Raw genomic sequence first — 18,586 nt, forward strand, 5'->3', positions numbered from 1 at the left:
ATGGTCACTGTTCCCGAAATGCTCCCCTACTGAAACTTTGACCACCTGGCCGGGCTCATTCCCCAATACCAGGTCCAGTATGGCCCCATCCCTAGTTGGACTATCTACATATTATTTCAAGAAGCCCTCCTGGATGCTCCTCACAAATTCTCCCCCATCTAAGCCCCTAGCACTAAGTGAGTCCCAGTCAATATTGGGGAAGTTAAAATCACCCACCACTACAACCCTCTTACCTTTACATCTTTCCAAAATCTGTCTACATATCTGCTCCTCTACCTCCCGCTGGCTGTTGGGAGGCCTGTGGTAAACCCCCAACATCGTGACTGCACCCTTCCTATTCCTGAGTTCCACCCATATTGCCTCGCTGCACGACCTCTCCGAGGTGTCCTCCCGCAGTACAGTTGTGATATTCTCCTTAACCAGTAATGCAACTTCCCCACCCCTTTTACATCCCCCTCTATCCCGCCTGAAGCTTCTAAATCCTGGAACATTTAGCTGCCAATCCTGACCTTCCCTCAACCAAGTCTCTGTAATAGCAACAGCATCATAGTTCCAAGTACTAATCCAAGCTCTAAGTTCATCTGCCTTACCTGTTATACTTCTCGCATTGAAACAAATGCACTTCAGACCACCAGTCCCGCTGTGCTCCGCAACATCTCCCTGCCTGCTCTTCCTCTTAGTCTTACTGGCCTTATTTACTAGTTCCCCCTCATTTATTTCACTTGCTGTCCTCCTGCTCTGGTTCCCACCCTCCCGAGTGACGCTAGCAAACCTTGTAGCCAGGATATTTGTGCCCCTCCAGTTTAGATGCAACCCGTCCTTCTTGTACAGGTCCCATTTGTCCTTGAAGAGATCCCAATGGTCCAGATATCGGAAACCCTCCCTTCTACACCAGCTGTTCAGCCACGTGTTTAGCTGCACTATCTTCCTATTTCTAGCTTCACTGGCACGTGGCACAGGGAGTAATCCCGAGATTACAACCCTAGAGGTCCTGTTTTTTAATAACTTTCTACCTAACTCCCTAAACTCCCCCTGCAGGACCTCGTCACTCTTCCTGCCTATGTCGTTGGTACCAATGTGTACCACAACCTCTGGCTGTTCACCCTCCCCCTTCAGAATGCCCCCTGTCCGTTCAGAGACATCCTTGACCCTGGCACCAGGGAGGCAACATACCATCCTGGAGTCTCTTTCACGTCCACAGAAGCGCCTATCTGTGCCCGACTATAGAGTCCCCTGTAACTATTGCTCTTCTGCGCTTTGTCCCTCCCTGCTGAACAACAGTGCCAGCCGTGGTGCCACTGCTCTGGCTGCTGCTGTTTTCCCCTGATAGGCCATCCCCCACAACAGTATCCAAAACGGTATTTTTGTTGGAGAGTTAGATGGTCCTACCATCCATTGTATACTCCCTTGCCTTGTTAGTCCTCCCAAAATGCATCACCTCACACTTCTCAGGATTAAATTCCATTTGCCACTGCTCCGCCCATCTTAATCGTCCTGTAATCTAAGGCTTTCCTCCTCCTATTTATGACACCACCAATTTCTGTGTCATCTGCGAACTTAGTGATCATAGAATCATGGCCCATCGTGTCTGTGCCGGTCGAAAAACAATCCACCTATTCTAATCCCACCTTCCAGCATTTGGTCCGTAGCCCTGCAGATTACGGCACTTGAGGTACATATCCAGACTCCTTTTAAATGAGTTGAGGGTCTCTGCCTCAACTACCCTTTCAGGCAGTGAGTTCCAGACCCCCACCACCCACTAGGTGAAAAAATGTTTTCCTCTTCTCCCCTCTAATCTTTCTACCAATCACTTTAAATCTATGCCCCCTCGTCACTGACCTCTCTGCTAAGGTGAATAGACCCTTCACCTCCACTGTATCCAGGCCCCTCACAATTTAGACATTTCAATCAGATCTCTCCTCAGCCTTCTCTGTTCCAAGGAGAACAAACTCAGCCTATTCAATCTTTCCACATAGCTTGTTCACAAATTGAAACCCATGGGATTAGACAGACAGTGGCTGTGTGGATTTAAAATTGGCGAAGCAATAGAAAGCAGAGAGTAGTGGTGAAGGGTGATTTTCAGACTGGAGGGAAGTCTCCTGGGGTGTTCCCCAGGCTCTTTGCACCACTGCTCTTTTTGATCGATATTCCTGATCTAGACTGGGGTAAACAAGGCTTAATTTCCAAGTTTGCAGATGTCACAAAGCTCAGAAATGTAGTAAACAGACAGGAGGATCGTGACAGACTTCAGGGGGACAAAGATGAAATGGGCAGGCAGGTGGCAGATGACATTTAATGCCGAGAAGTGTGAAATGATACATTTTGGTAGGAAGAATGAAGGGAGGCAATATAAAATAAAGAATACAATTCTAAAGGGAGTGTTGGAGCAGAGAGACCTGGGGGTTTATGCAGACAAATCTTTGAAGACGGAAGGAGGTTGTTTTCAAACATACAGGATCCTGGGCTTTCGAAATAGAGGTATAGTCTACAAAACCAAGGAAGTTACCATGAAGCTTTATAAAACACTAGTTTGTCTCCAGCTGGAATGTTGTGTCCAGTTCTGCATGTCACACACTTTAGGACAGATGTCACAGCATTGGAGAGGACACAGAGGAGGTTTCTCGATTGGTTCCAGGGATGAGCGAATTCCCTTCTGTGGACAGACTGCAGAAGCTGGGTTTATTATCTTCAAAACAGAGAAGGTCAAAGGGAGATTTGACAGAGGCGATCAAAATCATGAGGGGTTTTGATCGAGTTCCCATATCCCATCTGGGTTATAAAAACCCCAACCGCTTCATTAAAGTCTGAGATAGTAATGGACCAGGGAGACAGAGATAGGCGGGCCGAGGAGACGGGGAGACGGAGAGGTGAATGGGCCGGGGAGATAGAGACAGGGAGGCAGAGACGAGGAGACAGAGACGGAGAGGTGGATGGGCCAAGGAGACAGAGATGGAGAGACGGAGAGGTGGATGGGCCGGGGAGGCAGAGACGGGGAGACAGAGACGGAGAGGTGGATGGGCCGGGGAGGCAGAGACAGGGACGGGGAGGCAGGGACGGGGAATGTTTATGGTCAGCCCCATTTTTCAAAAAGCAGGTTTAGTTTTGAAATGAAGACGACCAAGCCACAGATATGTGACAATGAATATTTACTGATTTTTAGACAGAATAATATTCAGATCTGGCTGACAAAACTATATTATAAAGTTATAAAAAAAGCATTGCTTCTGCTTTTTGCCAGCTCCAGCACAGTGACAGTGTCAGGTGAGTCACAACAACTGCAACAAGCTTGACTGACTGCACAAGTTCAGCAATAATGACATGAAAAGACACAGATGTTGGCAGTGGCACCCGGAACATTCCTCGCTGGTTCCTTGGCTATAAACACGCTGGCTCATTTGGACACCTGCATCACAAACCACCAGGTAAAGAAACAGAAAATGGATACTGCTGTTCCTACGCACTCCCACATGAGGCAGATTAAATTCCAACAGGCCATAATCGTCATTGGCCCTCAGCTCCTGGAGAGAGACTGGTCCTGCTCTCACATCAGTCACTATGATTTAAACAGCAGCAAGCACCCAGTGCCCAGACAGGAATGGAATGGCACTCTGTAACTCACAGCTCACTGCTCCACAACATGGCAGATACCCAAATGTGCCCACGTCCTGTTCCTGAGCCACAGAGATAGTCACTGACAACATGTTGGCATTCATTGGAACGCTGGTGTGGGGAGTGCTGGGCAGTACGCTGGCGTGGGGAGTGCTGGGCAGTACGCTGGCGTGGGGAGGGCTGGGCAGTACGCTGGCGTGGGGAGTGCTGGGCAGCATATACCCAGAGGGTTAGACTGGGTGCACTCCAGCTGGAATAGTTATTTGATTGGTTAGTGTGATCGGGAGTAATCGCTTTGTGAAAACGGAGAGCTGTCGAACACTGCAACAAGTCGTCAGTTTGTGCAGAATGACAGTAAGATTTACAGAATGTAGATGTGTTTAGGGAATGTCTCCCAGACACCGTGGTCTCCTGGCACTTGTCTGATCAGAGTTTGCTGAGGAGTTCCCTGGTTAGAGGTTTCCTGCCTGTCGAGCAGATTGGACAGCAGAAGGAGGGAGGAACAGCTGGCGCTGATACCGGTCATTATGGCTGTGTGTAGACAGATTGGTTTATACACAATATCGTTCCATCAGGCCAGAGGCACCTTTGCAAGTACTGACCCAGGAAATGTACCCTGAAATCAGATCAACAGATCAAGGTGTTAGTCAGACCTCAGACCTCATCCTGGACTTGGGAGAATTGAAACCATCGAGGTTGAAAGGGACAACTTCCCAATACATCAGCTCCTTCCATCAGATCAGTAGAAGAGAGAGAGAGAGAGAGAGAGAGAGAGAGGGGGGAGAGAGAGAGAGAGAGAGAGAGAGAGAGAGAGAGAGAGAGAGTGGGAGAGAGTGGGGAGAGGGGGGAGAGAGAGAGTGGGAGAGGGGGGGAGAGGAGAGAGTGGGAGAGGGGGGAGAGAGAGAGTGGGAGAGGGGGGAGAGAGAGAGTGGGAGAGGGGGGAGAGAGAGAGAGATGGAGGAGAGGGGGGAGAGAGAGAGTGGGAGAGGGGGGAGAGAGAGAGTGGGAGAGGGGGGAGAGAGAGAGTGGGAGAGGGGGGAGAGAGAGAGTGGGAGAGGGGGGGAGAGAGAGAGTGGGAGAGGGGGGAGAGAGAGAGTGGGAGAGGGGGGAGAGAGAGAGTGGGAGAGGGGGGAGAGAGAGAGTGGAGAGGGGGGAGAGAGAGAGTGGGAGAGGGGGGAGAGAGAGAGTGGGAGAGGGGGAGAGAGAGAGTGGGAGAGGGGGGAGAGAGAGTGGGAGAGGGGGAGAGAGAGAGTGAGAAGGGACAGAGAGAGAGAGTGAGAAAGGGACAGAGAGAGAGCAAGAGATTTTTCACTCCTACTTGGTGATGAAAAGGAAACAACTGAGAGCCATGGAGTTGTTTGAGGGAGATGTGGCTGGTGGTGGGAGGAGAATGATGTGGGGGATTTTGGGGGGGCGATTGTGGGCAGGGTGGGCTTTATTATTGCTTTCCTATTTCTCCTGTACCTGTAATAAGTGTTGAAAACTACTCCTGTTGGAGAAATCTGACCCGGTTACCCAAATCGTCACTGCAGTCTTTGTCCGTCCACTGGTCCTGGGCCCAGCAGTGCAGTTCCAGATGTCAGGAATATCTATTGCTCCTTTGTCCAGTTTGTAAACGGACTCTTCTTGGCTGCAGGATCTCAGTACGGGAGGTGTCACTTCATCCAGGCTGCTCCGGTTAATCACAGCAGTCGGCTGCCTTTCCCTCAATTCCTTGCTCTTTCTCCAGATCCCTTCTTTCCCAAGTATCCATCGTTCTTTTAAATTAACAGAGTTTGTATCTGTGATCTCCTGGGAAATCTGTCCATCTTTGCTTTCAGCAAGACATGTTTGCTGGATTCACTTTAAGGCAGCAGATCTCAAATTGACAGATCCAGAGGTGCAGCTCTCCACGTCACTCACTCACAGCCTGAAACCCTGGTCTGTACCCTCACTGTAACCCCCATTCTCTCCCTCCCCGTTACCCACAGTATCCGTGTGTAATGTATGTCAGCCCATGGCCCAGAACTGTTTCACTTTCTAATGCATGTGAACCAGCACACAGCAGTTTAAAAGTATTTGAATGGCAAGTCAAACATGGCCCAGTTGGACCTCGATTTCTGTGGCTCCAATCGTGAAGATGCTGCATGATTAAACCCCAACCAACCAGACTGCAGCAAGAACCAAGGTGACTCGAATGAGCGGTTCCCTGGCTGAGAGCAATTGTTCAGACCATTGTCACCTGGAATGATGCAGCATTGTAAGGGCTGAGTCTGTGTTCCAGAGCAGCTTTGTACTGTCATATGATTTCAGAGCTGCTACAGGGTCAGGAGAGGCTCTCACCTCTTCAGCTGGTCAAGGAGTGGATTGGTCTCTGACTCTGGAGTTTTCACACTATCTGTTCTCACAATACACGTGGGCCGATGTCTGTTCAGCATGTGAATGAGCTGCTGCCGTTCTTCTTTCAGTTCCTCAATCTGTGCTTTCAACTCAGAGTTCATCAGCTCCAGTCTCTCCGACTCCTGTTAGCAGAAAACAGTAAGATCTCAGTGTCATGATGGGCACAACACATCTCCCATTGAAACACTCTCGGACCTGCATCAACATGGGTGGGGGGGGGGGGGGGGGCGGTGCGGTGACAAATGTGACACCCTTATTCAAGAAAGGGTGTAAGGACAGTTCGAGCAACTACACACCAGTTGTTTAACATCAGTGTTGGGTACGGTTTTAGAAACAATAATCAGGGAAAATATTAATGAGATACTTGGAGAGGTTTGAGTTAATTAAGGATAGTCAGCACGGATTTGGAAAAGGCAGATCATGCTTGATTAATCTAATTAAATTTTTTGAAGATGTAACAGAGAAGGTTGATAAAGGGAATGTGGTGGATGTTGTCTACATGGATTTTCAGAAAGCATTTGACAAGGTACCACATAAAAGGCTGGTTAACAAAATTGCGGCTCATGAAACAGGAGGGTCAGTGTCCAGTTGGTTAAAAAATTGGCTCAAGGACAGAAAACAGGAAGTCATGGTAAATGACTATTTTTCAGACTGGAGGATGGTAGACGGTGCTGTTCCCCACGGGTCAGTGCTGGGACCACTGCTTTTTGCTATATATAAATGACTTGGATCTTGGAATACAGAGTAGAATTTCAAAATTTGCTGACGACACCAAACTTGGAGGAGTGGCAACAGTGAAGATGATACGAACCACCTGCAACCGGACAGATAGGCTAGCAGACTGGGCAGAGAAGTGGCAGATGGAATTAATACTGACAAGTATGAGGTGATACCATTTGGCAGAAGGGATAGGGTGAGGCAATATAGACTTAATGGCACAGTTCTAAAGAGTGTGCAGGGACAGAGGTACCTGGGGGTGCATGTACATTATGGTTGAATGTGGCAGGACATATTGAGAGAGTGGTTAGTAAAGTATATGGGATCTTGGGATTCATAAACAGAAGTACTGAGTACAAAAGCAGAGAAGTTATGCTGAACCTTTATAAAGCTCTGGTTAGGCCCCAACTAGAGTATTGTGTCCAGTTCTGGTCACCATACTTTAGGAAGGATGTGGGAGTCCTTGAGGGGGTGCAGAGGGCATTTACTAGAATGGTTCCAGGGATGGGAATTTTAGTTACAAGGTTAGGTTGGAAAAGCTGGGATTTGTTCTCCCTGGAGCAAAGGAGATTGAGGGGAGATTTGATACAAGTGTACATATTACGACAGGCTTAGATAAGTTAGACAAGGAAAAACTGTTCCCATTAACTGATGGTACAAGGACTAGGGGACGCAGATGTAAAGTTCTGGGCAAATGATGTGGGGGAATGTGAGGAACTCGCTGCCCACGAGGGTGGTGGAAATGGAGACAATCAATGATTTCAAAGGGAAATTGGATGGGCACCTGAGGGAAATTAATTTGCAGGGTTACGGGGATCGAGTGGGGGAGTGGGACAGACTGAATTGCTCTGTGTAGAGTCAACATGGACACGATGGGTCCAATGATCTCCTACTGTGCCGTAAATGACACTATTTGTGTATAGGAGCCTATAGGAGTCTATAATGGCACTTCTAATACCTTGCTAAAAATCAAATTATTGAAACTAAACTAAAAATAGTTATATAACAGGTACAAATTTTCTTTGCTATAAGTCTGGTCTATTTAAAGTAGGAATATCACAACTGTGCAATATTAATCTGCTAACACTCAGCAGCAAAGCAATAATGAATAACAGTCGAAAAACTCACAACAACTAGCACTGAGAGATTGAAACAGGATAAGAGAGACAATGTACCCGCACTAACTCATACCCTGTCAAACCCCATCACTCCCAGCAGCAGACCCTCAAACACAGCCCAGTCCTGCTGCATTAACAATGTGACTGACAGAAATAGACAATCAACAGCATACCCAGAAAGCAATATTCTTGAGTCTTGTAATCAATGTAAACCATGCACATGCCAAGTAACAGACTGGCAGTAAACGGCTACCTGTGGAAACGTCAAGTAACAGACTGGCAGTAAACCGCTACCTGTGGAAACGTCAAGTAACAGACTGGCAGTAAACCGCTACCTGTGGAAACGTCAAGTAACAGACTGGCAGTAAACCGCTGACTGTGGAAACGTCAAGTAACAGACTGGCAGTAAACCGCTGACTGTGGAAACGTCAAGTAACAGACTGGCAGTAAACTGCTACCTGTGGAAACGTCAAGTAACAGACTGGCAGTAAACCGCTGACTGTGGAAACGTCAAGTAACAGACTGGCAGTAAACTGCTACCTGTGGAAACCTCAAGTAACAGACTGGCAGTAAACTGCTGACTGTGGAAACGTCAAGTAACAGACTGGCAGTAAACTGCTACCTGTGGAAACGTCAAGTAACAGACTGGCAGTAAACCGCTGACTGTGGAAACGTCAAGTAACAGACTGGCAGTAAACTGCTACCTGTGGAAACGTCAAGTGGCAGACTGGCAGTAAACCGCTGACCGTGGAAACGTCAAGTAACAGACTTGCAGTAAACCGCTGACTGTGGAAACGTCAAGTAACAGACTGGCAGTAAACCGCTGACTGTGGAAACGTCAAGTAACAGACTGGCAGTAAACCGCTACCTGTGGAAACGTCAAGTGGCAGACTGGCAGTAAACTGCTACCTGTGGAAACGTCAAGTAACAGACTGGCAGTAAACCGCTACCTGTGGAAACGTCAAGTAACAGACTGGCAGTAAACTGCTGACTGTGGAAATGTCAAGTAACAGACTGGCGGTAAACTGCTACCTGTGGAAACGTCAAGTAACAGACTGGCAGTAAACTGCTACCTGTGGAAACGTCAAGTAACAGACTGGCAGTAAACCGCTGACTGTGGAAACGTGAAGTAACAGACTGGCAGTAAACTGCTACCTGTGGAAACGTCAAGTAACAGACTGGCAGTAAACTGCTACCTGTGGAAACGTCAAGTGGCAGACTGGCAGTAAACTGCTACCTGTGGAAACGTCAAGTAACAGACTGGCAGTAAACTGCTACCTGTGGAAACGTCAAGTAACAGACTGGCAGTAAACCGCTGACTGTGGAAACGTCAAGTAACAGACTGGCAGCAAACTGCTACCTGTGGAAACGTCAAGTAACAGACTGGCAGTAAACTGCTACCTGTGGAAACGTCAAGTAACAGACTGGCAGTAAACCGCTGACTGTGGAAACGTCAAGTGGCAGACTGGCAGTAAACTGCTGACTGTGGAAACATCAAGTAACAGACTGGCAGTAAACTGCTGACTGTGGAAACGTCAAGTAACAGACTGGCAGTAAACTGCTGACTGTGGAAACATCAAGTAACAGACTGGCAGTAAACTGCTGACTGTGGAAACATCAAGTAACAGACTGGCAATAAACTGCTACCTGTGGAAACGTCAAGTAACAGACTGGCAGTAAACTGCTACCTGTGGAAAAGTCAAGTGGCAGACTGGCAGTAAACTGCTACCTGTGGAAACGTCAAGTGGCAGACTGGCGGGAAACTGCTGACTGTGGAAACGTCAAGTGGCAGACTGGCAGTAAACCGCTGACTGTGGAAACGTCAAGTGGCAGACTGGCAGTAAACTGCTACCTGTGGAAACGTCAAGTAACAGACTGACAGTAAACTGCTGACTGTGGAAACGTCAAGTAACAGACTGACAGTAAACTGCTGACTGTGGAAACGTCAAGTAACAGACTGACAGTAAACTGCTGACTGTGGAAACGTCAAGTAACAGACTGGCAGTAAACTGCTACCTGTGGAAACGTCAAGTAACAGACTGGCAGTAAACCGCTGACTGTGGAAACGTCAAGTAACAGACTGGCAGTAAACCGCTACCTGTGGAAACGTCAAGTAACAGACTGGCAGTAAACTGCTGACTGTGGAAACGTCAAGTAACAGACTGGCAGTAAACTGCTACCGGTGGAAACGTCAAGTAACAGACTGGCAGTAAACTGCTACCTGTGGAAACGTCAAGTAACAGACTGGCAGTAAACTGCTGACTGTCGAAACGTCAAGTAACAGACTGACAGTAAACCGCTACCTGTGGAAACGTCAAGTAACAGACTGGCAGTAAACCGCTGACTGTGGAAACGTCAAGTAACAGACTGGCAGTAAACCGCTGACTGTGGAAACGTCAAGTGGCAGACTGGCAGTAAACTGCTACCTGTGGAAACGTCAAGTAACAGACTGGCAGTAAACTGCTGACTGTGGAAACGTCAAGTGGCAGACTGGCAGTTAACTGCTACCTGTGGAAACGTCAAGTAACAGACTGGCAGTAAACTGCTGACTGTGGAAACGTCAAGTAACAGACTGGCAGTAAACTGCTGACTGTGGAAACGTCAAGTAACAGACTGGCAGTAAACTGCTGACTGTGGAAACGTCAAGTAACAGACTGGCAGTAAACTGCTGACTGTGGAAACGTCAAGTAACAGACTGGCAGTAAACTGCTACCTGTGGAAACGTCAAGTGGCAGACTGGCAGTAAACTGCTACCTGTGGAAACGTCAAGTGGCAGACTGGCGGTAAACTGCTACCTGTGGAAACGTCAAGTGGCAGACTGGCAGTAAACTGCTACCTGTGGAAACGTCAAGTGGCAGACTGGCGGTAAACTGCTACCTGTGGAAACGTCAAGTGGCAGACTGGCAGTAAACTGCTACCTGTGGAAACGTCAAGTGGCAGACTGGCAGTAAACTGCTACCTGTGGAAACGTCAAGTAACAGACTGGCAGGAAACTGCTGACTGTGGAAACGTCAAATAACAGACTGGCGGGAAACTGCTACCTGTGGAAACGTCAAGTAACAGACTGGCGGTAAACTGCTACCTGTGGAAAAGTCAAGTAACAGACTGGCAGTAAACTGCTACCTGTGGAAACGTCAAGTAACAGACTGGCAGGAAACTGCTGACTGTGGAAACGTCAAATAACAGACTGGCGGTAAACTGCTACCTGTGGAAACGTCAAGTAACAGACTGGCAGTAAACCGCTGACTGTAGAAACGTCAAGTAACAGACTGGCAGTAAACTGCTGACTGTAGAAACGTCAAGTAACAGAATGGCAGTAAACCGCTGACTGTGGAAACGTCAAGTAACAGACTGGCAGTAAACTGCTGACTGCAGAAACGTCAAGTAACAGAATGGCAGTAAACTGCTACCTGTGGAAACGTCAAGTAACAGACTGGCAGTAAACCGCTGACTGTGGAAACGTCAAGCGGCAGACTGGCAGTAAACTGCTACCTGTGGAAACGTCAAGCGGCAGACTGGCAGTAAACGGCTACCTGTGGAAACGTCAAGTAACAGACTGGCAGTAAACTGCTACCTGTGGAAACGTCAAGTAACAGACTGGCAGCAAACTGCTACCTGTGGAAATGTCAAGTAACAGACTGGCAGTAAACCGCTGACTGTGGAAACGTCAAGTAACAGACTGGCAGGAAACTGCTACCTGTGGAAACGTCAAGTAACAGACTGGCAGTAAACTGCTACCTGTGGAAACGTCAAGTAACAGACAGGCAGTAAACTGCTACCTGTGGAAACGTCAAGTGGCAGACTGGCAGTAAACCGCTGACTGTGGAAACGTCAAGTGGCAGACTGGCAGTAAACTGCTACCTGTGGAAACGTCAAGTAACAGACTGGCGGTAAACTGCTGCCTGTGGAAACGTCAAATAACAGACTGGCGGTAAACTGCTACCTGTGGAAACGTCAAGTAACAGACTGGCGGTAAACTGCTACCTGTGGAAAAGTCAAGTAACAGACTGGCAGTAAACTGCTGACTGTAGAAACGTCAAGTAACAGAATGGCAGTAAACCGCTGACTGTGGAAACGTCAAGTAACAGAATGGCAGTAAACCGCTGACTGTGGAAACGTCAAGTAACAGACTGGCAGTAAACTGCTGACTGTAGAAACGTCAAGTAACAGAATGGCAGTAAACCGCTGACTGTGGAAACGTCAAGTAACAGACTGGCAGTAAACTGCTACCTGTGGAAACGTCAAGTAACAGACAGGCAGTAAACTGCTACCTGTGGAAACGTCAAGTGGCAGACTGGCAGTAAACCGCTGACTGTGGAAACGTCAAGTGGCAGACTGGCAGTAAACTGCTACCTGTGGAAACGTCAAGTAACAGACTGGCGGTAAACTGCTGCCTGTGGAAACGTCAAATAACAGACTGGCGGTAAACTGCTACCTGTGGAAACGTCAAGTAACAGACTGGCGGTAAACTGCTACCTGTGGAAAAGTCAAGTAACAGACTGGCAGTAAACTGCTGACTGTAGAAACGTCAAGTAACAGAATGGCAGTAAACCGCTGACTGTGGAAACGTCAAGTAACAGAATGGCAGTAAACCGCTGACTGTGGAAACGTCAAGTAACAGACTGGCAGTAAACTGCTGACTGTAGAAACGTCAAGTAACAGAATGGCAGTAAACCGCTGACTGTGGAAACGTCAAGCGGCAGACTGGCAGTAAACTGCTACCTGTGGAAACGTCAAGTAACAGACTGGCAGTAAACTGCTACCTGTGGAAATGTCAAGTAACAGACTGGCAGTAAACCGCTGACTGTGGAAACGTCAAGCGGCAGACTGGCAGTAAACTGCTACCTGTGGAAACGTCAAGTAACAGACTGGCAGTAAACTGCTACCTGTGGAAATGTCAAGTAACGGACTGGCAGTAAACTGCTACCTGTGGAAACGTCAAGTGGCAGACTGGCAGTAAACTGCTACCTGTGGAAACGTCAATTAACAGACTGGCAGTAAACTGCTACCTGTGGAAACGTCAAGTAACAGACTGGCAGTAAACTGCTACCTGTGGAAATGTCAAGTAACAGACTGGCAGTAAACCGCTGACTGTGGAAACGTCAAGCGGCAGACTGGCAGTAAACTGCTACCTGTGGAAACGTCAAGTAACAGACTGGCAGTAAACTGCTACCTGTGGAAACGTCAAGTGGCAGACTGGCAGTAAACTGCTACCTGTGGAAACGTCAAGTAACAGACAGGCAGTAAACTGCTACCTGTGGAAACGTCAAGTGGCAGACTGGCAGTAAACCGCTGACTGTGGAAACGTCAAGCGGCAGACTGGCAGTAAACGGCTACCTGTGGAAACGTCAAGTAACAGACTGGCAGTAAACTGCTACCTGTGGAAACGTCAAGTAACAGACTGGCAGTAAACTGCTACCTGTGGAAATGTCAAGTAACAGACTGGCAGTAAACCGCTGCCTGTGGAAACATCAAGGAACAGACTGGCAGTAAACTGCTACCTGTGGAAACGTCAAGCGGCAGACTGGCAGTAAACGGCTACCTGTGGAAACGTCAAGTAACAGACTGGCAGTAAACTGCTACCTGTGGAAACGTCAAGTAACAGACTGGCAGCAAACTGCTACCTGTGGAAATGTCAAGTAACAGACTGGCAGTAAACCGCTGACTATGGAAACGTCAAGTGGCAGACTGGCAGTAAACTGCTACCTGTGGAAACGTCAAGTAACAGACTGGCAGGAAACTGCTACCTGTGGAAACGTCAAGTAACAGACTGGCAGTAAACTGCTACCTGTGGAAACGTCAAGTAACAGACTGGCAGTAAACTGCTACCTGTGGAAACGTCAAGTAACAGACTGGCAGTAAACTGCTACCTGTGGAAACGTCAAGTAACAGACTGGCAGTAAACTGCTACCTGTGGAAACGTCAAGTAACAGACTGGCAGTAAACTGCTACCTGTGGAAACGTCAAGTAACAGACTGGCAGTAAACCGCTGACTGTGGAAACGTCAAGTAACAGACTGGCAGTAAACCGCTGACTGTGGAAACGTCAAGCGGCAGACTGGCAGTAAACGGCTACCTGTGGAAACGTCAAGTAACAGACTGGCAGTAAACTGCTACCTGTGGAAACGTCAAGTAACAGACTGGCAGTAAACTGCTACCTGTGGAAATGTCAAGTAACAGACTGGCAGTAAACCGCTGACTGTGGAAACATCAAGGAACAGACTGGCAGTAAACTGCTACCTGTGGAAACGTCAAGCGGCAGACTGGCAGTAAACGGCTACCTGTGGAAACGTCAAGTAACAGACTGGCAGTAAACTGCTACCTGTGGAAACGTCAAGTAACAGACTGGCAGCAAACTGCTACCTGTGGAAATGTCAAGTAACAGACTGGCAGTAAACCGCTGACTGTGGAAACGTCAAGTGGCAGACTGGCAGTAAACTGCTACCTGTGGAAACGTCAAGTAACAGACTGGCAGGAAACTGCTACCTGTGGAAACGTCAAGTAACAGACTGGCAGTAAACTGCTACCTGTGGAAACGTCAAGTAACAGACTGGCAGTAAACTGCTACCTGTGGAAACGTCAAGTAACAGACTGGCAGTAAACTGCTACCTGTGGAAACGTCAAGTAACAGACTGGCAGTAAACTGCTACCTGTGGAAATGTCAAGTAACAGACTGGCAGTAAACCGCTGACTGTGGAAACATCAAGGAACAGACTGGCAGTAAACTGCTACCTGTGGAAATGTCAAGTAACAGACTGGCAGTAAACCGCTGACTGTGGAAACATCAAGGAACAGACTGGCAGTAAACTGCTACCTGTGGAAACGTCAAGCGGCAGACTGGCAGTAAACGGCTACCTGTGGAAACGTCAAGTAACAGACTGGCAGTAAACTGCTACCTGTGGAAACGTCAAGTAACAGAGTGGCAGCAAACTGCTACCTGTGGAAATGTCAAGTAACAGACTGGCAGTAAACCGCTGACTGTGGAAACGTCAAGTGGCAGACTGGCAGTAAACTGCTACCTGTGGAAACGTCAAGTAACAGACTGGCAGGAAACTGCTACCTGTGGAAACGTCAAGTAACAGACTGGCAGTAAACTGCTACCTGTGGAAACGTCAAGTAACAGACTGGCAGTAAACTGCTACCTGTGGAAACGTCAAGTAACAGACTGGCAGTAAACCGCTGACTGTGGAAACGTCAAGTAACAGACTGGCAGTAAACTGCTGACTGTGGAAACGTCAAGTGGCAGACTGGCAGTAAACCGCTGACTGTGGAAACGTCAAGTGGCAGACTGGCAGCAAACCGCTGACTGTGGAAACGTCAAGTGGCAGACTGGCAGTAAACTGCTACCTGTGGAAACGTCAAGTGGCAGACTGGCAGGAAACTGCTACCTGTGGAAACGTCAAGTAACAGACTGGCAGTAAACTGCTGACTGTGGAAACGTCAAGTAACAGACTGGCAGTAAACTGCTACCGGTGGAAACGTCAAGTAACAGACTGGCAGTAAACTGCTACCTGTGGAAACGTCAAGTAACAGACTGGCAGTAAACCGCTGACTGTGGAAACGTCAAGTAACAGACTGGCAGTAAACCGCTACCTGTGGAAACGTCAAGTAACAGACTGGCAGTAAACTGCTGACTGTGGAAACGTCAAGTAACAGACTGGCAGTAAACTGCTACCGGTGGAAACGTCAAGTAACAGACTGGCAGTAAACTGCTACCTGTGGAAACGTCAAGTAACAGACTGGCAGTAAACTGCTACCTGTGGAAACGTCAAGTAACAGACTGGCAGTAAACTGCTGACTGTCGAAACGTCAAGTAACAGACTGACAGTAAACCGCTACCTGTGGAAACGTCAAGTAACAGACTGGCAGTAAACCGCTGACTGTGGAAACGTCAAGTAACAGACTGGCAGTAAACCGCTGACTGTGGAAACGTCAAGTAACAGACTGGCATTAAACCGCTGACTGTGGAAACGTCAAGTGGCAGACTGGCAGTAAACTGCTACCTGTGGAAACGTCAAGTAACAGACTGGCAGTAAACTGCTGACTGTGGAAACGTCAAGTGGCAGACTGGCAGTTAACTGCTACCTGTGGAAACGTCAAGTAACAGACTGGCAGTAAACTGCTGACTGTGGAAACGTCAAGTAACAGACTGGCAGTAAACTGCTGACTGTGGAAACGTCAAGTAACAGACTGGCAGTTAACTGCTGACTGTGGAAACGTCAAGTAACAGACTGGCAGTAAACTGCTGACTGTGGAAACGTCAAGTAACAGACTGGCAGTAAACTGCTGACTGTGGAAACGTCAAGTAACAGACTGGCAGTAAACTGCTACCTGTGGAAACGTCAAGTAACAGACTGGCAGTAAACTGCTACCTGTGGAAACGTCAAGTGGCAGACTGGCAGTAAACGGCTACCTGTGGAAACGTCAAGTAACAGACTGGCAGTAAACTGCTACCTGTGGAAACGTCAAGTAACAGACTGGCAGTAAACTGCTACCTGTGGAAATGTCAAGTAACAGACTGGCAGTAAACCGCTGACTGTGGAAACATCAAGTAACAGACTGGCAGTAAACTGCTACCTGTGGAAACGTCAAGCGGCAGACTGGCAGTAAACAGCTACCTGTGGAAACGTCAAGTAACAGACTGGCAGTAAACTGGTACCTGTGGAAACGTCAAGTAACAGACTGGCAGTAAACTGCTACCTGTGGAAATGTCAAGTAACAGACTGGCAGTAAACTGCTGACTGTGGAAACGTCAAGTAACAGACTGGCAGTAAACTGCTACCGGTGGAAACGTCAAGTAACAGACTGGCAGTAAACTGCTGACTGTGGAAACGTCAAGTGGCAGACTGGCAGTAAACTGCTGACTGTGGAAACGTCAAGTGGCAGACTGGCAGTAAACTGCTACCTGTGGAAACGTCAAGTGGCAGACTGGCAGTAAACCGCTACCTGTGGAAACGTCAAGTGGCAGACTGGCAGCAAACCGCTGACTGTGGAAACGTCAAGTGGCAGACTGGCAGTAAACTGCTACCTGTGGAAACGTCAAGTGGCAGACTGGCAGGAAACTGCTACCTGTGGAAACGTCAAGTAACAGACTGGCAGTAAACTGCTGACTGTGGAAACGTCAAGTAACAGACTGGCAGTAAACTGCTACCGGTGGAAACGTCAAGTAACAGACTGGCAGTAAACTGCTACCTGTGGAAACGTCAAGTAACAGACTGGCAGTAAACCGCTGACTGTGGAAACGTCAAGTAACAGACTGGCAGTAAACCGCTACCTGTGGAAACGTCAAGTAACAGACTGGCAGTAAACTGCTGACTGTGGAAACGTCAAGTAACAGACTGGCAGTAAACTGCTACCGGTGGAAACGTCAAGTCACAGACTGGCAGTAAACTGCTGACTGTCGAAACGTCAAGTAACAGACTGACAGTAAACCGCTGACTGTGGAAACGTCAAGTAAAAGACTGGCAGTAAACCGCTGACTGTGGAAACGTCAAGTAACAGACTGGCAGTAAACCGCTGACTGTGGAAACGTCAAGTAACAGACTGGCAGTAAACCGCTGACTGTGGAAACGTCAAGTGGCAGACTGGCAGTAAACTGCTACCTGTGGAAACGTCAAGTAACAGACTGGCAGTAAACTGCTGACTGTGGAAACGTCAAGTAACAGACTGGCAGTTAACTGCTACCTGTGGAAACGTCAAGTAACAGACTGGCAGTAAACTGCTGACTGTGGAAACGTCAAATAACAGACTGGCAGTAAACTGCTGACTGTGGAAACGTCAAGTAACAGACTGGCAGTAAACTGCTGACTGTGGAAACGTCAAGTAACAGACTGGCAGTAAACTGCTGACTGTGGAAACGTCAAGTAACAGACTGGCAGTAAACTGCTGACTGTGGAAACGTCAAGTAACAGACTGGCAGTAAACGGCTACCTGTGGAAACGTCAAGTAACAGACTGGCAGTAAACTGCTACCTGTGGAAACGTCAAGTAACAGACTGGCAGTAAACTGCTACCTGTGGAAATGTCAAGTAACAGACTGGCAGTAAACCGCTGACTGTGGAAACATCAAGTAACAGACTGGCAGTAAACTGCTACCTGTGGAAACGTCAAGCGGCAGACTGGCAGTAAACGGCTACCTGTGGAAACGTCAAGTAACAGACTGGCAGTAAACTGCTACCTGTGGAAACGTCAAGTAACAGACTGGCAGTAAACTGCTACCTGTGGAAATGTCAAGTAACAGACTGGCAGTAAACCGCTGACTGTGGAAACGTCAAGTGGCAGACTGGCAGTAAACTGCTACCTGTGGAAACGTCAAGTAACAGACTGGCAGGAAACTGCTACCTGTGGAAACGTCAAGTAACAGACTGGCAGTAAACTGCTACCTGTGGAAACGTCAAGTAACAGACTGGCAGGAAACTGCTACCTGTGGAAACGTCAAGTAACAGACTGGCAGTAAACTGCTACCTGTGGAAACGTCAAGTAACAGACTGGCAGTAAACCGCTGACTGTGGAAACGTCAAGTGGCAGACTGGCAGTTAACTGCTACCTGTGGAAACGTCAAGTAACAGACTGGCAGTAAACTGCTGACTGTGGAAACGTCAAGTAACAGACTGGCAGTAAACTGCTGACTGTGGAAACGTCAAGTAACAGACTGGCAGTAAACTGCTGACTGTGGAAACGTCAAGTAACAGACTGGCAGTAAACTGCTGACTGTGGAAACGTCAAGTAACAGACTGGCAGTAAACTGCTGACTGTGGAAACGTCA

General features: G+C 48.1%; 1 protein-coding gene across 9 annotated transcripts in view; it reads right to left on the reverse strand.

The window, feature by feature from the left end:
• Window positions 1-4,689: 4,689 nt before the first annotated feature.
• LOC137373538 (jun dimerization protein 2-like) overlaps window positions 4,690-18,586 on the reverse strand; it is a 90,773-nt gene continuing 76,876 nt past the window's right edge. For all 9 annotated transcript variants that reach the window (XM_068038430.1, XM_068038432.1, XM_068038431.1 and 6 more), the window contains one exon: window positions 4,690-6,110. In XM_068038430.1, coding sequence (XP_067894531.1) covers window positions 5,928-6,110 — 183 coding nt within the window. In that variant the 3' untranslated portion in view covers window positions 4,690-5,927. The remainder of the gene's footprint in view (window positions 6,111-18,586) is intronic.

Source organism: Heterodontus francisci, chromosome 9 (assembly GCF_036365525.1).
Source record: "Heterodontus francisci isolate sHetFra1 chromosome 9, sHetFra1.hap1, whole genome shotgun sequence".
Classification (NCBI taxonomy): Eukaryota; Metazoa; Chordata; class Chondrichthyes; order Heterodontiformes; family Heterodontidae; genus Heterodontus; species Heterodontus francisci.